The sequence below is a fragment of the Brassica rapa genome, chromosome A07 (genome assembly GCF_000309985.2).
Source record: "Brassica rapa cultivar Chiifu-401-42 chromosome A07, CAAS_Brap_v3.01, whole genome shotgun sequence".
Classification (NCBI taxonomy): domain Eukaryota; kingdom Viridiplantae; phylum Streptophyta; class Magnoliopsida; order Brassicales; family Brassicaceae; genus Brassica; species Brassica rapa.
Window position 1 is genome coordinate 13,071,414 of NC_024801.2, and position 26,219 is coordinate 13,097,632.

General features: G+C 35.6%; 2 protein-coding genes, 1 long non-coding RNA gene and 1 other non-coding gene across 5 annotated transcripts; 3 read left to right on the plus strand and 1 right to left on the minus strand.

Moving 5' to 3' along the window:
- Nucleotides 1-1,204: 1,204 nt before the first annotated feature.
- Nucleotides 1,205-1,311, plus strand: LOC117127050. Its single transcript, XR_004449808.1, has one exon. It is a non-coding gene; the product is annotated as a small nucleolar RNA R71 (small nucleolar RNA).
- Nucleotides 1,312-10,299: 8,988 nt separating this feature from the next.
- LOC103829292 lies at nt 10,300-14,947 on the minus strand. Its single transcript, XR_625523.2, has 2 exons — nt 14,242-14,947; nt 10,300-14,152 (listed from the first exon to the last, which is right to left on the minus strand). It is a non-coding gene; the product is annotated as an uncharacterized LOC103829292 (long non-coding RNA).
- Nucleotides 14,948-15,179: 232 nt separating this feature from the next.
- On the plus strand, nt 15,180-19,672 carry LOC103829293 (probable sulfate transporter 3.3). Of its 2 annotated transcripts, XM_009104952.3 has the most exons (12): nt 15,180-15,536; nt 15,693-15,741; nt 15,827-16,034; nt 16,792-16,963; nt 17,074-17,139; nt 17,230-17,343; nt 17,431-17,547; nt 18,174-18,383; nt 18,573-18,778; nt 18,940-19,025; nt 19,137-19,213; nt 19,292-19,672. In XM_009104952.3, exons 1-12 carry the CDS (start codon nt 15,288-15,290, stop codon nt 19,442-19,444), a joined length of 1,707 nt encoding a protein of 568 aa, XP_009103200.1. In that variant the 5' UTR covers nt 15,180-15,287; the 3' UTR covers nt 19,445-19,672. The 2 variants fall into 2 exon arrangements, with proteins under 2 accessions (XP_009103200.1, XP_009103199.1); XM_009104951.3 differs by having other exon boundaries at nt 18,174-18,778.
- A 2,174-nt stretch (nt 19,673-21,846) lies between these two features.
- Nucleotides 21,847-26,006, plus strand: LOC103829294 (auxin efflux carrier component 7). Its single transcript, XM_009104953.3, has 5 exons — nt 21,847-24,567; nt 24,665-24,750; nt 25,139-25,296; nt 25,369-25,445; nt 25,540-26,006. Exons 1-5 carry the CDS (start codon nt 23,144-23,146, stop codon nt 25,604-25,606), a joined length of 1,812 nt encoding a protein of 603 aa, XP_009103201.1. The 5' UTR covers nt 21,847-23,143; the 3' UTR covers nt 25,607-26,006.
- The last annotated feature ends 213 nt before the right edge of the window (nt 26,007-26,219 follow it).

Sequence of the window (26,219 nt, forward strand, 5' to 3'; positions counted from 1 at the left end):
ATCTCCTTCTTCTTTGCAGCTACAACATCTTTCAGGAACTTGCTGTATTGAGGAATCAACATGAAAGCATCGATGATGGGCATTGCAACCTGAGCTTCACTCATTTGCTTCTCAAACAGAGCCTTGTACTTCTCTAGCAACTGCTTCTTGAATCTACCAGGGAATGGAAGTTTGGGTTCATAGGGAGGAGGAACAAAAGAACTTTCACTTGCTGGAGTTACAACTTCACCATCCTTTACTGTCTTCTTCTCTTCTCCAACCTTTCCTTTACCTTTGGCTTCCACTATCTTCTCCAAGATCTCGTCATTGATCTTCTCATCAACAATCACCACTTCATCATCTATGTTGATGGCCACCTCCTCACCTAGTGTCTCAGCATCCTTGGTGAGGGTTCTAGGAGGTAACTGCTTACCACTCCGAAGGGTGATAGCTTTGGCTTCCTTGGGATTTGGGTCAGATTTTCCAGGTAGGGATCCTTGCTGGCGATTCTGGTGAGTGTTCATGGAAGCAAACTGATTCTCTAAATTCTTGACTGTAGAAGCAAGGTGTGAGAATTTGTTGTTGAGCTCATTGTAGCTCCCATCAATCTTGGAATGAAGGTTCTTCAACTCATAACCAACGTGCTTCTCACTTCTAGTCTGAGACTCCAAGATTTGTTTCAGTAAGGTATCAGTGCTGCTCTCTTGAGGAGCAGAGGAACCAGACGAGGGGTTTTGCTGAGGCTGATAGCTGCTTGCTGGTTGTTTCTAGGCGGATAACCACTCTGTTGGTTGTTGGGATAGGATTTCTGTTGGTAGTTGTTGTACTGAAAGTTGGGCTCCTTTTTGTACCAGCTACCATTGTTGTTGATGAAACACAACTCCTCTTGACCTTCCAACCCTCAACCTCATTGACAGCAAGTGGATCTTCCTGCTTGGAGTTACCAACAAACTTCAGCTGCTCTTGGGTTGCTTTTTCAGCAATGAGGAGGTCGATCTTGTCTTCCAAAGCTTTGATCTCTTTCCTCGTCCGCTTATCATCTGTTCTACTGCCTCTGTCGTGGTCTCCACTGTAGACTGCATCACTCTTTACCATGTTGTCAACCAGCTCTTCTGCATCCTCCTCAGTTCTCCCCAAGAAGAACCCATTGCTAGCTGTATCCAGTCTGGCTCTGTACTTAGGAAGAGCACCACGGTAGAATGTGCTCAGCAAGCTCTCCTTAGAAAAGCCATGGTGTGGGCATTGAGCTTGGTAGCCCTTGAATCTCTCCCAGGCTTCACTGAAGCCTTCCAAGTTCTTCTGTTGAAAGCTGGAAATCTCGTTTCTCAGCTTAGCAGTTCTTGAAGTAGAGAAGAACTTCTCCAAGAATGCTTTCTTGCAGTCATCCCAAGTGGTGATGGAGTCGCTGGGTAGAGACTTCTCCCACTGACGTGCCTTATCCCCAAAGAGAAAGGGAATAGCTTGAGCTTTAAGGCATCTTCGGACACACCATTGGTTTTTGACAACCCACAGTAGCTGTCGAACCTGTCCAAGTGATCAAATGGATCCTCTAGAGCCAAGCCATGATACTTGTTGTTCTCGATCACGTTGAGGAGTCCTGATTTGATCTCAAAGTTGTTGGCTGCCACAGCGGGTGCTCGGATTCCCAATCTATGACCATGAATGTTGGGGCGGTCGTAAGTGCCAATGGGTCGAGCTGCTCGCTGTTGGTTTTGAGGTATGTCTCCCATATCAGTACTCAATCTCTGCAAGTGAGCCTGTTGCTCTTCTTCTCTTCTATTTCTAGCACACTCTCTCTCTAAAGCTCTGATGTCTGCAGCTATTGGAACTAGGTTTGATGGACCCCTGCTCCTCAAGTTCATACACCTGTAGATTAAAGGGAGGTGAAAAAAGAGAATCAGTAACAAAAGAAAATAAAAATGACTTAGTCTCAAGCAAGTGAGTAAATCTCAATGTTCAAATCTACTCAGAACCCGGCAACGGCGCCAATTTGATGTTAGGAGTTTTCAAGGCTCATAAGACAAATGTTGTAGTATAGAAGATTGTCGAACCAGTTCTGAGGGATATCAAAGCACCGAGAATGCAAGTACTCACTTAATCTAAGTGCAACCAATGATTTAGATGGGTTTTAAGCTATAACTAAAACTAAAAAGCAATAACAGAATGATACTTTCTTGACTAAGGGAAAAGAGAATTCATGGGCATAGGGATTAGACCTTGGGTGATCAAGTATCGAACTAAGGATGGCAAATGATCAATCAAACTATCAATCTTAAGCCTAGACACAATTCTAAGCAAGCTCTATGTCTAGATGAATGCTCATTTGCTAACACATCTCAAACATCAAATGTCTTTGGTTGAATAATATGAAAGCAATCATTACTAACAAGTCTATTAGCTATCTTAGCACCTTTAACAACAAATGTCTTTGGTAAAGTATACTAAAAGCCTAGGAGAGTTGTCTCGGGCATTTCATCGAACACCTTTCGGGTGAGAAATGCCTAAGGATCAACAACTGAGTGGCCAACTCAGAAGATGCATTATGATTACTCTACTAGCAAGGAAATATGAATGATCTACACTAAAACATCTTAGCTCTAACCTAATCACCCTTAATCTCCCTAACCCATGAATTCAAAAGGTGATTACTCACTAATCTCCATGATTCCTCTTAAACCCATATTAGATTTCAGATTAACCATGTAGAGAAATAGATAAGAAATCAACAAGAACACAAGAACATAACAAATCAAAATCCAAGAGATGAACTTCTCAAGAGAGTTCTTGTGTATTTCTCAATAGATCAAAAGATAAAAGATAATCTGCCTCTGGTGGCTACAAAAGATGTTTAAAACATAGGTTTTAGAAATGTAAAAACGTGCATAATGAAATGACCAAAAGGCCCTTAAGTAAAATAGAAATCGAGCAGATAATAGGCGCGGAGCGACCTCGGCATGTCCTTCCGGCAAGTCGCTCCGGCCTTCGGGAGCGACCTCAGTGGGTCGCTCTGAGAGGTCGCTCCAGGCTTCGCTTCGTGTCGTCTCGCCATAGAGACGCGAGCGACCTCGGGGTGTCGCTTTGGGAGGTCGCTCCGAGAGGGGTGTGAGATGCGAGCGACTTCGTGGTGTCGCTCCGGGAGGTCGCTCCGGGAGGTCGCTCCGGGCTCGTTCTCGCGTCTCCGAGTGATGAAACCGCGAGCGACTTCTCCCTGTCGCTCTGGTAAGGTCGCTCCAATAGGGAGGTCAGAGCGACTTGGTGGTGTCGCTCCGGACTGGTCGCTCCATGCCTTGCTCGCCCAATGACCACTCTAAACACTCCTTTTTGAGCTCCAAATGCACCCAAATGTCTCCAGAAACTCCATGTGGTACTCAAATACCTGATAGAGACATATGTATGCAAAATGCAACCTAAACATGTCTAAATTCTAATCTATATGATGAAAATGTTTATGAATGAATGGATAAAACAATGTAAATATGCAAGATATCAGTGCTACGGTACTTGAAAGGTACGTGTGGCTACGGTCTGATGTTCAAACACGGAGGACCTCAAGAGCTTATCGGTTACAGCGACAGCAGCCACAACACAGATCCAGACGATGGAAGAAGCACAACTGGACATCTGTTTTGTCTCGGTGACACACCAGTCACATGGTGCTCACAGAAACAAGACGTGGTGGCTCTATCTTCTTGTGAAGCAGAGTTCATGGCCGCGACAGAAGCTGCTAAGCAAGTTATTTGGCTTCAAGACTTGATGAGTGAGATCACAGGAAGAAAGGTGGAAAGAACACTGATCCGTGTGGACAACAAGTCAGCTATTGCACTCGCGAAGAACCCAGTATTCCACCGACGCAGCAAACACATTCACAAGCGTTTCCACTTCATCAGAGAGTGTGTTGAACGGGAGTTAATCAATGTGGAACACATACCAGGAACAGAACAACGCGCAGACATACTGACTAAAGCACTGGCAAGGATCAAATTCAAAGAGATGAGGGAGTTGATCAAAGTACAAGACCACAGTGCAAATGACTTGAAGCTTAGAAGGGAGAATGTTGGATAAGCTTCAAGCTTACTTGTTCGACAAGCTATTGAAGATAAGGATGAATAGCTTAATATGTTTAGGATAAAGATAAGAATTCCTAGATATACTTGTAATAGGAGAAATCAAGAAAGTCCTATATATATAGAGGTCTAATGTAAGATGATCTCTACAACAATTGGTATCAGAGCAGGTTGACGAAAAATCTGCAAGAAGACTAAAATACTCTTTAAGTAAGAACGGGTAGAAAAAGAAAGAGAAGGTATGTTGCAGAAATGTCAGAAGATCATGGAACCTGTGATGTGTTGTGGGAGAAACATTCTAAAAAGAAAGCCCTGCGATTACTGGTACAAGGTGTTACCGAAGATGATTCGCCGAAGGAAACATACGAGATGAATGTGGTCCTTAGCTTGAGGGAGAGAATGTGAGATAACAAGTTAAGTCCCACATCGGATATTAGACAAAGGAAAGTCTAATATATAAAGATATGTCCAACTCTAATAGTACGAGGCCTTTTGGGAAGGAAACCAAAAGTAAATCCATGCGGGCTAGCCTCCTAGGCCCAAAGTGGACAATATCGTACTAATAAGATAAGATAGAGTTGGACACGGGATTTCACAATCTCAACATATATATTATCAGTGCTAATTCACTTCTGAAAATGCAAGAACTATCTAAATGTTATGTGGTGACAAATTTTACGTAAATTTTCTTTTATGAGTCTCATTGGTAATATGTGGAATAACTGCGGTGTAGTTCTAATAATAAGAAAACATATATATATATATATATAGAGATTTGTGTTATTGGTGTGCTGTGGTGCGGTTGTAAACATTCATGCCATATATCTATTTTATTAATATATAAATAGTGCATGGAATATTTGTAGTGTTACGTACATGTTATAGATTACTAGGTGATTCTCACGTATTCATGCACGTATATAAATATTTATAGAGTAAAATATATTATAATAATTGATTAATAGTTTAATTTCAATTTAAGATTATTTTATAATTTATGTGTGTAGTTTATATTAATAATATTTTATTATTTTATCGATATATGAGTACATGATTCGACTGCTTTTTTTATTTGGTATAAATTTACCATTTCATTCTTCTGTTATATATAAATATGATTATGCAGGAAAAAAAACTAACTTTCCTTTCTTTTCAGCATAAATTTTCATCATTTTATTAAGTACTTATTGCAAACTGTGGAGATCTATGATGTAAACACTGAGTTGTAACTTAAAACTGACTTTTATTTTAATAAGATTTTTTTATCAATATAGCATAATCACTGTGGTTCTAGCCGCCGAACGCGTTTCAAACAAGAGTAAAAACAAAAAAATTTGAGATATATTAATCTTTTTTAACGCTGGTTAATTATCATATTACAAATTATAATAATTATTACGTAGATTAAAGCCAACAATTTTATCTATCTTTAAAAATTCACGTCTGACTGCATCATCATGAACTGTCCTATGAGATTCATTCACGACGGTATTCTTTGCGATATGGTAAAAATCTCTTATAATCATCTTTCTAATATTATGTATAATTCACTTTCTCTGAAATCGACCCGAAACTCTTAATATAAAAGTATTAATAGACATTTGGTCAAACCACTAGAGTAAAGAGGATTTCACCGGATACATTAATATTTTAGAATTCATTTTTCTTTGTTTTCTTTCAAAACCACTTTTTACCCTACCGTTTTACCACTCAAGATTTAAGAAGGGTAATGTATTTGGTAAAAATAGTAAAAAGAATCCAAAAGGTAAATGTGAATACCATTGCACGAATGTACACAGCATTTTAGACCGCAGAGGTTCGAATGAATACTCTTGAATGTAACAACTACTTCACATATGTCATATATGATATATGGCTAACAAATCCGTACAATATTACATGAATAGATGACCGTGTTAAACTTTTCCGAACTGTATTCAATTTTACTCTTCTCAAAAAAAAATTTTGGTCTAAACCTCTTCTCAAGTTTTCTCAACTAAATATTGAAAAATGGTTTGTATTGGATGTCCTTACCAACTATTCAACGTTTAAAATGTTAGAAAATAATATTAAAAGAAGGAAAACTGACACATGGAGGTCCCTAAAGTGGGCAAAGGGGATAACAAAGCAACACGCGATCAAAAGCTCAATTTGTCTTTGAGGAGGTCCCAAAAGTATAATAAGTATGGGTTTTCGATCTCATGACAATGATGAAGAAATGGATAGGCACTATAGCATATAGATTCACCTTATTATCATCCTAGAGTCTAAAGACGAAAAAAAGAGGATCTTGACACTAACATCGTATCGAATCTCATCAACATCTTTTCTTATGTTCTGGCCAAAGCCACCATATAAAAAGAGAAAATTACAAGCCTTGCATAGTGCACCGACCTTTAGGAGAAGATTCATGAAACCTAATGAGACAAGGACCAAGTTTCAACCATTGGTGGGTTTGAAGTTCTTTCTTGATGTGCCACGTTATTATAAAAAAAATTCTGAGATAAGAAAAAAAGTGACTTGGTTTCACATTTATATTTGATTAAGAAACTAGAATCAAAAGTCATCACACTAAAGAATAGCCCGCGTATTTTCTGTACAAATCTTTTTGCGTTTTAACTTTCACGAGTGCTATTTCCTTCTTTTCTAATTGTCAATTGCTCTCATGGTTGTTAATTCGAACGAAAAGTAAAGTGCTTTATTTAATCGCTTGAATGTGAAGTCTCAACTGTTGATTCACCTTATCTGTTGTAACTGTGGTTCATGTTACCTATTGTTACTGTGATTCACGTTGCTATTGTGAGAGCTGTGTACGCATCTTTGTGGTTATAATGTATTTTAAGTTATGCTGCTGATTCAGTAGACTTTTCATGTTGACTTTATTATTAAAGGTTACGACATTCTATTTGCATCTCACTAATTCATATGCGGTGATATTCTCGTTGTTCTTGTTGAATACTGGGATGACAATGCTCTTTATAACCAAAAAAGGACAAATTGTTTCACTATTATGCACTCTAACGAGTTTAAATATGGATTATTATACAATATGAGTACAAATTACTATAGTATAGACGCAAAGCTTATGCAACGTTGTCAAAGAACGACAAACAATTACAACATCTGAAGCACTAAAATGTATTTTTTAAGTGAGACCATTAAAATAAATTGTTTGGATTTTACATTTTTGAAGAAACTCATCTATAGAGAACTTATACATCTCCTTTCTACAACACTTACAGCTCTTTTTAGTCACATGCACGTATTATTTGTTGAAGATAAGAAAATGATACAAACAAATACCAAAATTGCATCACATCAGGATAATGAAGTCACGAAGAAAGCAAAACATATCAAAGACAAATCCGTATAAGATGTTTGATGTACATGCAAGTTGGTTCAGAATAGGGGTTGAAAAAAGGTTGAATCAAATTGAAAAATCGGAGGACAGATCTTGTCACAGTCGCATTATTATTTTTACTTTTGGACGATTGGGTCACCTGTCAGATTAAATGGTTGCAACTTGCAAGGAGATAGACGTCGACATCTTTTTTTTCACTCCCGTATAATTATTATTGATTTTTCTATTTATGATATTATTGCTCAGGTCTGTGAGATCACCCTCGACGAGGATATCTACCTCAAAGTATCTAAAATTACATTTATGTGTATTTATATATTATATATGTGTATGCAACTGTAAGATTTTAAATTTTACTAGAAACATAACCCAAAATATACGGTGAGTAAATGACACTGCAATAACAATCTGGTGGTGTCATTTGACAATTTTTCGTCTTCGTGTCACCTTATATTAGTTTTTTTTTATTTTGTAATTTAATGTTTTAATTATCATCTCAGAGATTTGATCAAAAAAAAAATGGTACCGGTATCGTAATCTTATGCTCGAGTAAGACCATAAATAAATGGGGATACAAAAATATTATATACTGGTTTTCTTCACTGAACCTAAAACTACAAAATCAACTGTCAGTTAAGTATTGTTTATGAAATGGTTTCTTATGATCCATTAGGCTATTTTCTTAAATGGAGTGATGACCTTAAGTTTTAGAAGATGTAAAGTTATGACGTATGAGTTTCAAATTTTATTAAATGTAAGTATTGCATATAGTGGATCTAGACTTCTAATTGGGTAGCATGTTTCAGCTTAATTGTCTCTCGTAGTCATGTATCTTTTGAATAAATCATCCAGATATGTTACTAATTAGGCAAGCGTTGTCATGATGATAGATCATTGTTGGTAAGAAGTTAAAATATAATACAATTTAATAATACTACAGTAAATGGAAAATTATATTAGTCAATCAAAGAGACAACGACTAGAAATACGACATTCACATTGGCAATTATCAACAAATAGAAGTGGCGAGAGACCCGCTGGCTCGCAATCGCAATGGTAACTGCGGTTTGAGCGGTGCGGGACAAGCAGTTCAACTGCGGTGCGGTTTTAACAGTATAAAAATATATAGATATATAGTGTATGTAAAGATTTTTGTTACTGTTAACTGCGGGGCGGGACGGGACAATGGTCCAACATTCGAAGCCACCTATCAAATTTACTGTAGTTGCTTTCCTCCCACGGAATCTTGAATATTGCCCAGCGGAACTTTAAATATAAGATCCTTTATGATGCGTTGACGATTGTGTTGTTAGAGATTCATCGACTGTATATACGAATTCATACAGTTTCACAGGAACAAGAAGAAGCAACAAAAACCAAATTTATTATTTCGAAGCAACTACATATATTTCATGCATTTTTATGTTTTTGGAAAGAATATTTTTTGTCAATATGGAGTCTCCTTTAAATGATAGTATGAATAATCAAATGCGACACTAAAGAAGTCGTCGAGATCAATGTGTTTAAACACATAAAACATAGTTTTTAAAAATAGGTATTTTTGTCTTTAAAAGAAAATAATATATTTTCATATCTAAAACTTAAAACTAAATTCAATGCAACAATTCATATTAAAAATCATGAAACGTTTATGGTTCAATTAAGATGAATAAATGCAATCTTATATGTCCAAAAATAATTGAATCGATCAAATTATTTATAAGTAAAACCAGTTTTTTCTTAAAGAAAATTTCAATTTTTCATACATATAGATTTTAAAACTTATTAAAAATAAAATATTAATCAATTATTATAAATTATATATTTGGTACATATTATATATGTGCAAGAGAATGGAAGAATTGCATAGTTTATTGTTTAACATTGCAGCATATTCAAGTAGTCTTTCATTTTGTCATGTATTAGTTTTGAAATATTTTTAACAATGAAAAAATATTAAACTTCAAAAATATATAATGAGATATGTTTCTGAGATACAAAACGGGCAAAAAAATGGTTCTTTAGAAGAAAAAGATCCCAACCTAAAAGCATAAGCATAAAATATTCGATACATAAATTAAAGAGGATTGGTACCACAACTAGAGTAGAGAGACAAATGCTTGTTTAAATAGTAAAGCATACTGCACACCAAAGAATAGAGCCATCAAAACTTCAACGAACCTTTGTGAGAATTACCGTTTGCAAGGTTGATAACTAAACCCTCCTATAGAGAATATGCCTAAAACAATCAAGCAAGAAATCGTTAGCTTCATAAACTAGTAAGATCGAACCACGAAAGGTTCAAAACCATTTTTCCGGATATAATGAAGTCGGCAGAAGAGCAACAATTAAACATTTAGATAAAAGTAATACGAAAAAGCTAGATTTTGACCAGATCCTTTGAAAAAGGACAAGAAACAATTACAATCCAAATCGGATAAACTAATCTAATAACATTAAGATTATAATGAAATCAGAACCGGAAGAACTTAAACAAAGTAAAAACAAAAAAAACCAAAATTATATAACACGAAAGTCTATATATCTAGAAGTAATTTAAACTAAAATTGTGGATATATGGACCATAGTACGAGACTACGAGTCACGCGAATACATTCACAAGTGCGCAATGTGCATAGTGCTTCAAATGGCCCTCCATTCCAAAAGAGTTGGGCATCAGATCCTTTTGCTACGAATAACTCCATTCACGTCCCGTTACTTTTCCCTTTTGTTTCTTTCTCTCCTATTATTTTCCTTTATTTTAATCTGATTAGGCCTACCAATATCCATTATAACATTCATATACTTGTATTATTTGACTTGGTGTTCAATGCCCTTCCATGTGATACTTTTGTCGTAGCCAACAAAAACCATATGCATTATTAGTTAAGGTGAATTTGGGGTATAACCCATGTTCCAGATGGCCCTAGGCTAACGCGTGCGACTGGTCTAGACCTAACGAGTTGAGGTAAAATTAAAAATTAATCTGGATTAATCGAAACGTAATTTTAAATGTTTTCTTATATATATTAGTATATGTATGGAAAACCAATAAATGCAACATAGTATGGTGGTTAGTGTGCCTATAAAACTCTTCGTAAAGTTGAGTGATCAAGAAGCCGTTTTGGTCTTTCTGTTTGTTTTTTTATCTTTTATAAATACATAACATGTTTTCATTTTAATATTCTTCAATTTTGACATGTAAACCCTAATTTATGCTTTTCACCATTTTCTCCACGATTCATCATGATTTCAACATCTTTTATTGTGTTCTTGTTCCGTTGTAATAGGATTTCAACCATAAATAGAATTTTAGCCTCAAAATCAAAGAGAAAAGATCAAAATTTTGACAAATCCGAGTTATCCAATCCGCCACGGTTCATACCCGATCAATGTTTACTCTTCGATTAAGCGTCCGAGTTGCCCCAAGTTTTAGAACATGGGTTATAACCACAGTAGAGAAAAAATTAAGAAAATAACTATGTCTTGAAGAATGTGTTATTTACGATACAAATAGACATTGCATTCATTTACAACACGTGAGCATTTGTATACAACACACTACAACAAAATACCATTCTATTTATATTGTTAATATAAAATATATTGTCTCAAAAAACTATAAATATAGGAAATAATTTGACTCATTATTATTAATTTATAGAGTTCAATTCAGTTTGGAAAACATATAGGGATGATTAGAAAAATTTCTATTTATGTTTTCAAATTTGAAAAATATAATGATTTTGTTTTTTTTTTTGAAAATTATACTTATCCAATATATAAAACCACATCTTGACAAGGTTTAAGTTAAATATTATCTTTTAATAATTAAAATTCAAATTTTGAAGTTATTGAAAAATATATTAATTTAAAATATATAATTGGATAAATATATTATAATATTTCAATGTTTATCGTTATAAAAAAATATAAACCTTAGATAACTAGAGAATATTACATGACAAAGATCATTTTGATACATAATATAAAACTTTACATGTTAAGACTCATCATCTCACCGAAACAACAGCTTCAAAAAAATTTCTCTCCACTGAATAATTGTAGAACTAGGGACAATACACTGTCAATGTGCTCGTTAATTTGGATTGGTCATTACTATGCCCAAAATTTTTGAAAAAGAGATAAATATACAAAATTTATAAAACACAAAGACACTAGATCAAAATTTGACAAGTTTCAAACGACTGTGAATTTCTTCACCTAGTATATTATGTTTTCAACGAGGATTATTTTATATTTTATTTTTATTACTTGTCATCTAAATTAAAATTATAATAAATTTATTTTCTTGCTGTATATACATTTTAATTAGGATAAACTAGTCATTTAGCTTAAGAAAAAGTGTAGTTTTCAAAAGAAATAAAATACAATGAAACTTTCAAAATAAAATCCCTTTGCAAATTATTTTTTCAAATTTTCCTAAACATATAATACCAAAAAAACTTATATTTAAATGTTAAATATAGTAAGTACAAAAGCATGAATGGTTGATATAGTGCAGAGAATCAAAGATATCTATGACTGCGATGACGAAGACTCGGATTCAGGATTGGAATCGGATCTGGCTATAAATGAAGGCCAAGTTTATGAATGAAGAGGAGTTAACATGCTATATTAAGATTATGAAAACAAAATAGTATATTTTAATATTTACAAACAAAAACAAAACCAAAAATATATATTAAAAATAGGAAAATACAAAAACAAAATAAACTTGTATGTGTCTTGTGATTTATATATTCACAAAATTAAAAAATTATATGAAATTAATATAGAATAGACATATGATATATTAAGTCTATGTAATATTGTTATTCTAACATTAAACAAAAGATTTAGTAAAAATATATGTCCATTTAAAATTTTCAAAATATATTATGTTCAGAAAAAATTCTATGTTTGTATGTAAATTAAAATTTTGAATAAACATTATTTTAAGATATAAAAGTGATTAAAATTAGAGGGAAATGTGAAAAGGGTAAAATTGCAATTAATATAAAAATATAAAGAATAGTGTATGTGATAGTTACTTATCTAGTTTAAGTTTTTTTGATGGTTATACAATACAAATTCTCTACTAGTTAAAGTTCTAATACCCTTAACATATATTTGTATTGCATATACTAAAATTATTTTGTAGTGGTTTAGTGGTTACATGAGTTTATTATGGTTGTTGACCTGAGATACCAAAATTCGAGTTATTCAACTCCAAATTCAATGATGCTTTGACCATATATATATATATATATATCTACAAATTCTAAAGATTTGTATGGATTTCGATTGAAGATCCATTGACAGATAATTAGAAGAAGAAAAACAACGGTAAATGTTATTTACATCGATATAATATCCATTTTAAATTTGAGCTTTAACATCGATTAATTTAAACAAATGTTTTCAATTTTTTAGTAATATTGGTTTAATAACTAATTTGGGAGAAGGATTTTGAAAACTCTTTAAATAGATAAGATATTTGATATATCCGATATTTATTTTACTTATAATTTTTTTAATCAACCCAAACAGAATTGAACTAAAATTTGAATCAATTTATTGTTTTATCAGTCGGTTAAACCTAATTAACCGAACCAAAACTGAAAACAATTAACCTAGTTTGGTTTCATTTGAAAACTTTGATTTAGGAATTGCATGCCTAATATATGACTGAATCTACACCAGTGCTCACTTTTTATTCCACCATTTTTTATATGGACCCAGTGATAATTATTAGGTCTATAAACCTCCAGTTTGGATTATAACTTATCAAAAACAGTTTGGTATATTGACTCAATTTGTACAATGGAACCACATTGTGACCAAATTGCATTGATTAATTAGTTCATCTTACCATTTTAATTTGTGTCCCGACATAAAAAGAAACTCCTTAAATAATGTTTTGATTAATTAATTTAATTCTATTAGAGCTAAGCCCACCATAGAAACCAAACTATCTTTAGTTAGGATTCACTCATTACTCTGACAAAATCGTTTGGTTCGCAATAATTATGTCTAAGAGTCATTTATATTCATATAGCCGTCTGGACTTATTTCAAATATGCAGGTTAAGGTTGTATATATTTTTCGTCAATATTATCAATATTGATAGGTTTGGTTGGAATTTCTTCTATTTCTTTTACGAGTTTGGTTAGATTCATGTTAAATGGATATTTCAGTTTGGTCGTTTCTTTCACCGGAAACAAGGTTGATTAAAATGATATAAACTTGATCTGATTCACACGAAAAGATAAACTTCAAGTATCATGTCAAGCTATTAATTCGCATATCATTTCCTTATTAGTTAAACTAGTAAGGTAATTAAACTATTTTAATTTTCTGGCCATGAAACTGTGAACTATCATCTTAACATGCAAATTATTTTCAATTAGATTGATACAAGTACAGTAGAGCTTAATTGTGGATAATATACTCTGAAAAGTGAAAGCCAGAAGATATTTTTATGTCAAGTGAAACCTACTATATATAGTAATATATATTTGTATGATCAGGACATGTGAAAAGCTTAATGTTTCTGTTACATGACATTTGTAAATTGTAAGACCAGTCCTGATCAAATTCGCAGTGAAAGAAGTTCTAATTCCATCTTGAATGATTATAGACAGGGGCGTCCTTGAGCCGAGCGTAGTGAAACCTAGGCCTAGGGCCCCCATTTTGTTTAATTATATTTGAAGCATTATTGTACATAAGATATAGTATTTCATACCTGAAAATCCAAAAAGATAATAATAAAAACTCATAACTGTTATTGGACTCACTATTTAGTTAATAATTAGTCTTTTCTTTTGTTCCTACCTCTTGTGTGACTTAAATTTTTTCTATTTCTTCAAATTTATCATTCATTATGAGGGCCCCCATTTTATTTTTTGCTTATGGCCTCCGCTAGTTAAGGACCGCCCCTGATTATAGATCACCACGAGTTAACTGAATGGATGAATCTTGGTGTCATGGTTTTCAACCATAGTATGATTTAAATCGATTACATTAGATAATTATTAACGCAATATCAAAACACTGTATCCATAAGCATCCAACCAAAAAAAAAGTTTAAAGCATCTAACAAATATTCGATAGATATTAATATTTTTTTAATATATAGTGTGGGCTCGACTCAAACCCAAAGACGATAAGTCTAAACGCTCATCAACCTTTTTTCTTTGTCCGGATTAATGTGACAATTCCTAGTTGGCTAGTTGGTCGTCTCTCTGTTTTTTTTGGTAAAAAAAAATGGTTTCACCTCTTTGCCGGAAACCCAAACATTATAAATAGTAATTTCCATCATGAATTGAACTCGGATTGCGGTAGTTACAACTAATTCTTTTACCGCTAGGCCAACTCAAAGTTGGTTCATGTCTCTGTTTGTTAGCCTTTATACATTATTGCGTATTACTCAAGTTATAGAGATGAACATACTGCTTATTTTTTTTCTTACGTGCTATAGTTTTCTTGTTATTTTGTTATCTTTCATATCATTAGGTCTGTATTGTAATTTTTTGTACATGCATTATTACATACTGCTGATTTTTTTGTACATGCATTATATGAATAAAAATATTTCTTTTGTATTCGATCGAAGCAGAATTGTTGAAGATTTGGACTATATACCACCAAAAATTACCAGTGTAAATAATAAATAAACCCTAAACAAAACAACAGTACGTGTAAGTTTTCAAAAATAATTATTTCTTTTGAAATACCCAAAAAGTGGCCAACCTTACCATTATAAAATGTTAAAGACCGACCCGAAACAACAATACTCGTGGTTCCTACTTACATTATCAAATATCAACAAAGAGCCAGGAAAGAAAACATAACACGAAGAGTAACATATATATAATCTAATGGAGGTTCACAAGGTGGTTGCTCCGCCGCATAGGAGCACGGCGGCAAAGCTGAAGACAAGACTGAAGGAGACTTTCTTCCCTGACGATCCTTTAAGACAGTTTAAAGGACAACCAAACCGTACCAAACTCATAAGAGCCGCTCAATACATTTTCCCAATTCTCCAATGGTGTCCTGAGTACAGCTTCAGACTCCTCAAATCCGACGTCGTTTCTGGTCTCACCATCGCCAGTTTAGCTATTCCTCAGGTACATAGTACGTTTTCCAGCGAGAGAATTTTGCAAAATCCGACGATGACCCATTTCATCTTCTGACTAACCACGAGTAACACTTCAATTAAAATCCTTGATATTTTCTCCAAAACTGAAGTTTCTTTCTTTCTTTTTGGTATTTTAAAAAAACAGGGGATAAGTTACGCAAAGCTAGCTAACTTGCCTCCAATCGTTGGTCTATGTAAGAATGTGAAGTGAAATTGTATCGAATTATTCTTTGTTAGTAGTTAATGTAAATATACACACGTGTGTGTTGATGTATGTAGACTCGAGCTTTGTGCCACCATTGGTATATGCGGTGCTGGGAAGCTCAAGAGATCTAGCGGTGGGACCAGTCTCCATAGCTTCGTTGATCTTAGGATCCATGCTAAGGCAACAAGTATCTCCCGTCGACAATCCTCTTCTCTTTTTACAGCTCGCTTTTTCTTCGACCTTCTTTGCTGGTCTCTTTCAAGCCTCTCTTGGAATCCTCAGGTTACAAATATATTCTGTATGTCTATATCTAATATCTGCGTAGGTATCTATTATATTCATAAAGGCTTGTTAGCTTTGCATGAACCAGTTGTATCTGTTGACTGTTGGTTCTGTTGGACGCATGTGTTCAGAGGTCAATATTTTGGGCCTGAGCTAGGCTTTACCATCAATCTATAGGGTTATATATATATATATATGTTTGTTTGATTTGATTTAACTAATAAAAGAAATTGACATGATCTTTTGTTTTACATGCATTTAAATACTCTGTTATTTTTAGTTATATATTTACCATAAAATTGGCTGTCAAAAAAAAAAAAATATATTTACCATAAAATTCATTACTAAAATTAACTTCAAATATTCAAATTCACTAAAATTAAACTACATTAATAAAAATGTTTGTCATGTTAAATGAAATAAAATTTTGCTTGTGTCTAAATGAAATATTCTCTTGAATTTTTTTAATTCTATAATTGTTTGGGTACGTATATCCCTCTATTTCCTTCTATAAGACGTATTACGTAAATATCCAGAGAAGAAATACTAATTTTTACTCCTCTTCACATTATCATTAACGAAAAACAATTCAACCAGTAGAAGATACATTGAAGAATACAAATAATCATAATAAAACTAAATTTTACGTATAAATTTTACGTATAAATTTTACAGAAAAAATCCATATTGTGAAAACAAAGAAAAATCTCTATATAATTGGTGGAGTATTGTTTGATTTTTATATTTGAATATGCAGGCTGGGATTTATAATAGACTTTCTATCAAAAGCAACCCTAATAGGGTTTATGGCGGGAGCAGCCATAATAGTATCATTGCAACAGCTAAAGGCTCTACTTGGGATAACTCATTTCACTAAGCAAATGGGTGTAGTCCCTGTTCTATCCTCTGTTTTCCACCACACCAACGAGGTTTCTCTCTTCTTTATCCTTCTTCTTCCTCTGTTTTATTCACTTTTATTTACAATTTGATATTTTATTTATTGTTATTGTAATATATAATATTCAATGGTATTGTGCAGTGGTCATGGCAAACAATTGTGATGGGAGTTTGCTTCTTGCTGTTCTTGCTCGCCACACGTCACCTCGTATGTTTGCGTCACTCTCACTATTAGTTACCAAATATAGTATTAGTAAGTCAAAATAGTAGTAATGATCAATAAGGAAATTGAATGCAGAGCATGAAGAAGCCAAAGCTGTTCTGGGTCTCAGCTGGAGCTCCGCTTCTTTCAGTTATCGTCTCTACGCTTCTCGTCTTTGTTTTCAGAGCAGATCGTCACGGAATCAGCGTCGTAAGCTTCCCTTTTCCTTTATACATGACCAATCCTCTCTTTTCTTGGGCATAATTTATTATTTTTTTTCATTTGGTGGACGTTTAGATTGGAAAACTACAAGAAGGTTTGAACCCACCGTCTTGGAACATGCTTCAGTTTCACGGAAGTCATCTCGGACTTGTTGCCAAAACAGGACTTATCACCGGAATTGTCTCCCTCACTGTAAAGTTTCTAAATCTCAGTTTTATCTCATATGCTCTTGATTGCTTACTTAGTTTGCGTGTACATTTGCTTGTCATCCAACAAGGTTTGATCTTACATGGCATTGACTGTTTATTTGGCATTTACTTTGCATGTTAAACATGGCCGAATTTGAGGCCACATATATTTCTCAAGAATTTTTATAAAAAAAGTTTTCCCATAATTTAGAGACATATGTTTATGTATAGAATCTACAAAAATTTTGGAGGTCAAAGCCAATGTTTCGTTGGCATTGGCTGAAATACAGCCATACATGTTAATTATTATGGTCTTAATCAGGACAGGTCTGAAGTTTGAGGGATATAAGCAATCTTGTAAAGATGTTAGATAATTTTTTTAAACAAATTTTGAGAACTTATGTTTATTTAAATTAATTCTAAAAATTTAGGGGTCATAGGTAAACTGTTTTATTTGAATATGCCCAGGACCGGTTCTGGTGTTAATCGTTTTTAACTTCAAAACTTTTCTTTGGAGTTTGCATGTAAAACATTGTTCACTTTAACAGCTAATATCAACTTAAACGTTAAAATTAACTTAATTAAGTCGGTCTTCTTTTTTGCCTTTGTCTATATATTTAAATCGTACAGGAAGGAATCGCGGTGGGAAGAACATTCGCAGCGCTAAAGAATTACCACGTAGACGGAAACAAAGAGATGATTGCCATAGGTCTAATGAACGTAGTAGGTTCCGCCACTTCCTGCTACGTCACAACCGGAGCTTTCTCTAGATCAGCAGTTAACAACAACGCCGGATGTAAAACCGCGGTTTCCAACATCGTCATGTCGGTCACGGTTATGGTAACACTCCTCTTCCTAATGCCACTATTTGAATACACTCCCAACGTGGTCCTCGGTGCCATCATTGTGACCGCGGTCATCGGTCTCATCGACCTTCCTGCGGCTCGTCATATATGGAGGATTGATAAGTTCGATTTCTTGGTGATGCTATGTGCCTTCTTTGGTGTCATTTTCCTATCCGTACAACAGGGTCTAGCTATTGCGGTGGGACTATCATTGTTCAAGTTATTGATGCAAGTAACGAGGCCGAAGACGGTTATTATGGGAAATATTCCGGGGACAGATATATACAGGAATCTTCATCACTACAAAGAAGCACGAAGGATCCCAGGAGTTCTTGTCTTAAGCATAGAATCTGCCGTCAATTTTGCCAATTCGAACTACCTCACTGAAAGGTTAGTTATATAAACTATGTTTTTCTACATTTAATTGTAACGGCTATGTCCCAACCAGTTGAGCTACCATTATGGGTCAAATGAACCACATTTCTTAATAGCTATGTCGTTCTTATTGATAATATTTGTACTAACATTTTCTTCATCTGGATTGTGTATAGAACATCTCGTTGGATCGAAGATTCCGAAGAAGAGGAAGCTCAGGAGAAACATTCCAGCCTTCAGTTCTTAATTCTTGAAATGTCAGGTTAGTCTTAATCAAACCGATCTATTTTAACCATATCATCATATCCTAAGATATATAAACAAAAACTTGAGTTTCCTAGCTAATTATGCTTAATTACTACATATGTTAAAGCTGTGAGTGGGGTGGACACAAACGGAGTTTCATTCTTTAAGGAGTTGAAGAAAACAACTGCGAAGAAGAACATTGAGGTAAAGTTGTTCAGCGGTTTTTCTCACGTAACCAAGAAAACGTAATTAGTTTTTAATCGTAACTGGATATTTGTGCAGCTTGTGTTTGTGAACCCATTAAGTGAAGTGATGGAGAAGCTACAAAGAGCTGACGAAGAAGAAGAGTTCATGAGGCCTGAGTTTCTCTTCTTGACTGTTGCCGAGGCCGTTGCGTCACTCTCTCTTAAAGGCCCATCACTCAATAATGTTTGACTAGTCTTTTTTTGTCGGTCCAATAATGTTTTCGGCCGATGGTTAAAGTTTTCCTTTTTTCATCTTTTTATTCAGTACAGTGTAATGTTACGTTCCTCTCTCTTTCTCCACTATTGATTTTGGTCAAGAATCTCAAGATGTATGTTTTAGTATGAGCTTTTGCTATTTTGGAGAATGGAGTGTACTTAGCCGGTGGTGAGTCTGGTGACATTGAGGATTAACCCATCATACTAATCAACTCTCGTCTCCTGTTAAGTTTCAAAACACATTCTGACTTTTTTTTAATGAATGAAACATTGCGACTTTCAACTAAACAATTCCTAGAAAGCTTTAACACCTTATAGTACTATGATTTAATGTAAAGAGGGTGGCCTAGAAGTTCAAGACAATTCCTTGGAAGTGCATAGGACGTCATGATTAACCGCTCGCTTTTATAAAAATAATTGAACAAGGCATTAAAACGTCTAGAATTCAATTTTGATCAACTAAGTCTGGCAAATGAGGCCTGCACGCCATTGCTTTAGCATTTTATATTAATAGATCACTCATTAATCACATGTTTAAATCACCACTAAGGCAATACTCATCAATAACACTTTTTCAAATAGTATAAATCTAAGTTTTGCTTAACCCGGTTTCTTAGCCAAGATTGTTAATTCATGATTTGACACTTTTTTTTTATATTTTTCGGTTAAGAAACGGTTCTTATATATTTTATTTAAGAGACTGTTCTTATCTTTTCTTAATTAAAATTTAAGAAAAATTAAAAACCGTTTATTATCTAAAGGTAAGAACCCCATTTAAGAGATTGAGGTTAGTCATGGTCTTATCAGCTTATATAGTTATATAAGAGAGAAAAAATACATAGTTATTATTTGACTTGAGTCAATTTAGTACACCTCTTTTCTTTGTTGATCTTTTTGTTTTAGTTCGGAGAAAAGGTTCAGTAAACTTTTCATACGAGTCCCTCAGAAAATATCACAGAAATACAAAAAAAAATATATAATCTCAATTTATTGCAAGATTTCCTCTCCAATCTAGAAAATAACGAGTAAATGTTTATCTCATTATAAAAAGGGGACGGGGAAATGTTTGATGGGGGGCTATTGTTTTGTTGTATTTGGTTTCCTCTTGGGCATATCACTTGTTTGATGGACTTAGTTATGTCATCATTATATCATTATATTAACATATTATCATCATCAGCTGAGTTCAACATCTGCTTGACATTTTCTGTTTATATTTCGGCTTACGTTTGATGTACTTTCTGGGCCAAATGCTCAGTGACATCCTATCCCACAATGAGAACTTGGCCTTTGGTCCATATCACAAGCCAGATATATGACCAAGTCACTATAGCCTAAACAAATTTCGACATGCATTTACGTTTGAATATTAAAATATCATGTTTTTGTCAACATTAAAATATAGTCAGAACTTTTTTTTTTTGACATCGAAAGCTCCATATTTTATTAAGAAGTTACCGAGAGGATGGCCTCAGGAGCCATCCAGCTTGGTAGCTGAGGGTTTACATGGGAAAAAGAGAATCCTCGAGTCCGAGCTTCTTTTGCAAGACGGTCAGCTCGGAAGTTAAGAGAACGGGGAATAAAAGATATAGAGAAAAACGTAAATATAGAACGAATGAGGTGGAACTCATCAAATTCGGCCAACATAGATGGCCAGTTGTCTTTTTCTTCTTCAAGTAGCTTGACTAGCTGAAGACAGTCTGTCTTGAAGTTCATTGTGCAATGATCCAACTGGATAGAAGATTTCATAGCCCACAGAAGAGTTTGGAACTCTGCATGTAGGGGGGTGAGGACTCGGTTACTAGCAAATGAACCATAAGTCTTCATCCCATCTTCGTTAGTTAGAACCATTCCTCCGCCAAAAAGTTTATCATCCTTGTGCCAGGAGGCGTCGAGCGTGCAGTTGGGGACTGGAACGTGAGGTGCCGACGTCAAGCGGGGAGGGTCGTCCGGTGCTTCGTCGTGCGATTGCTCAACGGTCTGTGCAGTGTACCAGCTCTCCGCTTCTGCTTGTGCAAGTTGGACAGTCTCTAAGGGGGAGACGTCCTTACCATTGAAGGCTTTGTCGTTGCGTGCTTTCCATATGTACCATAATAACCAAGGTATTTTTGCGCTAATAGAATCTGGAATTGCATAGATGTTTGTGCGCCATATGACATGATTCAGATTACTATAAATCGAGCTACACGGGAATATCCCCGGAGAGTGCGGAATATCTGCTAGAGCCCAAGTTTGGATCGATGGTGGACACTCGAAGAGCAGGTGATTGGGCGTTTCTTCTTCTGAACCACAGCGAGGGCAGTGTCGCTCGGTGCCACAGTGGCGTTCCACGAGCGAGTTGCATACCGGGAGGCAGTTGGAGATAGATTGCCAGATGAAGTGCTGAACAATTTAAAAGCATTATTGGTAGCTTTAAACAATTTGAACTCAATTTCAAACATGTAACAATTTATTTTAAATAACATTATACATGATGTCAAGAAGAAAAATACAAATAATCGAAAGTTTAAAATAATCAAATTATATAAGTAACACGTTTGGCTAAATGAGTGATTTTCATAAACAAGCTCTAACACTCGACCATAGCCCTGGCATTCAGGTATTCGGATAAGAACCATTCGGTTCCGAGTATATCGAATAAATCATTTTTATACCCAATAAGTACTTATGAGATATTGGTTCGATTTCGGTTCGGTCTCGGTTCGGTTTTGAATATCCGTTTAATATATGAATCAAATATATATATATATATATATATAAAATATATTAGTTAACGTGTTAATTTAAGTAGTCTAGTGGTTACACACTTGCATATTCGTCAATCTAACTAGAGTTAGAGTCATTGAAGTGCTAATTTTATAATATTTACTGTATTTTAATATAAAATACAATATATATATATATATAAGTACATAAAAGATTATGTTGTCTAGTGGTAACAATGTTCTCACTCTTCATGTCCAACCCAGGTTTGAAGTGAAGTTGATGATATTTTACCTTATAATAAAAAGCTGAATTTTTTTTTTTTGGATATTTATGTACCCATTCGGTTCGGTTATTCGGATATAGAAATATAGGAACCATTCGGATATTTTAGAGTTTCCGTCCAGTTTTGGTTTCAGGTAATTCGGTTTGGTTTTTCGGTTCTGTTTTTTTTTTGCCCAAGGCTAGTCGACTAGTAAAAATTTACACAAATCTCCATTCTAAAATGTCATTAAAATTTTAAAACAAATTCATAACTCCTCCTACATAGCCTATTTCAAACAAAATCCACAACCATATACTATTAAATGAATCTTATGTGATACTCTTTTTCTTTATAGTTTCCTTCAAAAAAAATTGAGCAGAAATTAGGGAAAAGTGTAGATAAAAAAGCATAAATGTAAAGAACAAGTAAAATATAAAATAAAAATCTGAGCTTATAGTATAGGTCGTCATGTGTGTTGTTGATGTATAAAGAGCTGTAAAGGGACGTCTTCTCTCGTAAAACAATAATCATCCAAACAACCTTCTTCTTCTCTCTCTCTCTCTCTCTGTCAAAGCTTTCGTCATCACAGAGTACAGAGAACTGACACTATTCTTTGACTTCAGACACTCACTTCCCTTCCCAAACTAAAACAGTTTCCCACACTTCAAGAATCACACTTTCACCACTCCTCCTCCGGCGATAACCATGATCACGTGGCACGACCTCTACACTGTCCTCACGGCGGTGATCCCACTCTACGTCGCGATGATCCTCGCATACGGCTCCGTCCGGTGGTGGAAAATCTTCTCGCCGGACCAATGCTCCGGAATAAACCGCTTCGTCGCCATATTCGCCGTCCCTCTCCTCTCCTTCCACTTCATCTCCACCAACAACCCTTACGCCATGAACCTCCGCTTCATCGCCGCCGACACGCTCCAGAAGCTGATCATGCTCTCCCTCCTCACCCTCTGGGCCAACTTCACTCGCGCGGGCAGCCTGGAGTGGAGCATCACCATCTTCTCCCTCTCCACGCTCCCCAACACGCTCGTCATGGGCATCCCTCTGCTGATCGCCATGTACGGCGAGTACTCCGGCTCGCTCATGGTGCAAGTCGTCGTTCTCCAGTGTATAATCTGGTACACGCTCCTCCTCTTCTTGTTCGAGTACAGAGGGGCCAAGATTCTGATCATGGAGCAGTTCCCGGAGACGGCCGCTTCGATAGTTTCTTTTAAAGTCGAGTCCGACGTCGTTTCGTTGGACGGGCATGATTTTCTTGAGACGGACGCTGAGGTTGGAGACGACGGGAAGTTACACGTCACGGTGAGGAAGTCGAACGCTTCCCGGAGATCTTTTTGCGGTCCGAATATGACTCCGCGTCCGTCGAATCTCACCGGAGCTGAGATTTATAGTCTCAGCACGACGCCGAGAGGTTCTAATTTTAACCACTCGGATTTTTATTCGGTGATGGGGTTTTCCGGTGGCCGGCTCTCGAACTTCGGTCCGGCGGATATGTATTCTGTTCAGTCGTCGAGGGGACCCACTCCGAGACCTTCGAATTTCGATGAGAGTTGTGGGATGGTTTCTTCTCCTAGATTCGGGTATTACCCGGGTCCAACCGGGTCGTACCCGGCTCCGAACCCGGAATTCTCCACCTCAGCCGCTAGTAAAAGCCATCATACCGGAGGGAAGTCGAATAGTCATGATGCTAAGGAGCTTCATATGTTTGTGTGGGGATCCAACGGGTCACCCGTTTCGGATAGACCGGGTCTTCCACTATCCGGTGGATCTTATGAACAAGCTGGAGTATCCGATCAGGGAGCAAAAGAGATCCGGATGTTAGTCTCTGATCCTCCAGAAGCTGCTCCGACTAATGGAGACTTTGGCGGCGAAGAAGAGTCAGGGAAGGTGAAGGAAGTGCCAAACGGGCTGCACAAGCTTCGGTGTAACTCCACGGCGGAGCTTAACCCTAAAGAAGCGGTGGAAACGGGTGAAACCGGACCGGGAAAACATATGCCGCCGGCGAGTGTGATGACTCGGCTGATACTGATTATGGTGTGGAGGAAACTGATCAGGAACCCAAACACTTACTCTAGTCTCATTGGTCTAATTTGGGCTCTTGTGGCCTTCAGGTAACTAATCAAGAACCAATCAATACTAAAACTAAAATTTATTAGCATTATGAGATTATATAAACTAGTTGTGATTGGATTATGATTATTATGAAAGGTGGAATGTGGCAATGCCTAAAATCATTCAAGGATCAATCTCAATTCTCTCTGATGCTGGTCTCGGTATGGCAATGTTCAGTTTAGGTAAGTCTTATCTTCTTTACTCTGTTTCTGTTCTTTTTTAGATTAATTACGCCAATCCACAGTCACAAACGCAACCGTACGGAAAGTTCGGTATATTTTTAAGATTTTTGGGGGTGACCTGTTATTGGATGGACCATCCGACATGTAGGGTCAATGATACGGCATCATATTATAGAACTGGTCGTTGTGGAAAGACATAGCTCGTGTTCTTTGATAGTTTTCGTGGTCCCCAATATTAAGTGGAAGTTGATTGGAGTTTACATTCATTTACATTTGACGTGTATGATATCATTATATATTGGATTTAGATTACACTTACATGATGTATGAAATCATCATTTATTATTTTGAGTGGAAACTAATTAATCGATTATGAAAAACAATGAAGGGTTGTTCATGGCGTTGCAACCTAAGTTAATAGCTTGCGGAAATTCTACAGCAACTTTTGCAATGGCGGTGAGGTTCTTGACTGGACCAGCAGTAATGGCCGTTGCAGCCATGGCTATTGGATTACGGGGAGATCTATTACGCGTGGCCATAGTTCAAGTAAATATATTTGATGTTGCTTATTTTATTATGACAAAACCACTAATGAGATCTTGTGGTAACTCTTTGTAGGCTGCATTGCCACAAGGAATCGTGCCATTTGTGTTTGCAAAAGAATACAATGTTCATCCGGCAATCTTAAGTACAGGGTAAGTATATTATATTGAACAAAGAGAAATTTTCATGCTTAATATAAGATTACTGACTAACATTGTTGATGTTTTATGTGGATTGAAATTGCAGGGTAATATTTGGAATGCTTATCGCACTACCGATCACACTTGTTTACTACATTCTACTCGGGCTATAAGCTCGGTAATGGTAAAGTTTTGATTCAGTCAAAACAAGATCGCTCCAAATTTAGTGGAACAAAACTAGAGAATGTCCAAGAGGTTTAGTAAAGTTAGTGACCAAGATGTGATTTGAGGATCCAAAGCCCCTTTCTTGTCAAAACTTTCCTATGGATTATTTGAGAAGAGACAAGCAACGGGAAACAAGGGCAACGAGACAAAAGCAACCAACAAAAGAAAAAATATATATAAAAGAGCCTGATGACATATTTGATTTTTGAATTCTCCTTTTACTGCCTGTGTCTTTTGAAGTAGGTAGGCATTGCGCTAGGATTAAAACGTTTCAGGTCTTTGTTACTGTACGCTGTGTTTTGTGGAAAGTGTGCTTTTGTATGTTATCACTTTTTTACTATGAGTCTACTCGGTCTGACAGTGAATTAAAGAAAATACACCAAACGAAAGATAATTTTGGTAGTAGACTTTTAGATAATGTTGAGAGCATTGGGAGTACACCACTTGAGAAACATCTAGTTACCATCCAACTCGAGCATTGATTTCTTAATTTTCCATGAGTGGGAAGAAATGGGTTAGGCGCTTTTGCACTTCAACCTTTTTGTGTCGTCGCTTCGTAAC

Excerpts from the sequence above, each read along its gene's own strand:
- LOC103829293 (XM_009104951.3), top strand. The coding sequence starts at position 15,288 with ATGGAGGTTCACAAGGTGGTTGCTCCGCCGCATAGGAGCACGGCGGCA. Across the intron at positions 15,742-15,826 it reads GCCTCCAATCGTTGGTCTAT|ACTCGAGCTTTGTGCCACCA; the intron begins GTAAGAATGTGA and ends TGATGTATGTAG. Across the intron at positions 17,344-17,430 it reads ATCGTCACGGAATCAGCGTC|ATTGGAAAACTACAAGAAGG; the intron begins GTAAGCTTCCCT and ends GTGGACGTTTAG.
- LOC103829294 (XM_009104953.3), top strand. The coding sequence starts at position 23,144 with ATGATCACGTGGCACGACCTCTACACTGTCCTCACGGCGGTGATCCCA. Across the intron at positions 25,297-25,368 it reads TACGCGTGGCCATAGTTCAA|GCTGCATTGCCACAAGGAAT; the intron begins GTAAATATATTT and ends AACTCTTTGTAG. Across the intron at positions 25,446-25,539 it reads CCGGCAATCTTAAGTACAGG|GGTAATATTTGGAATGCTTA; the intron begins GTAAGTATATTA and ends TTGAAATTGCAG.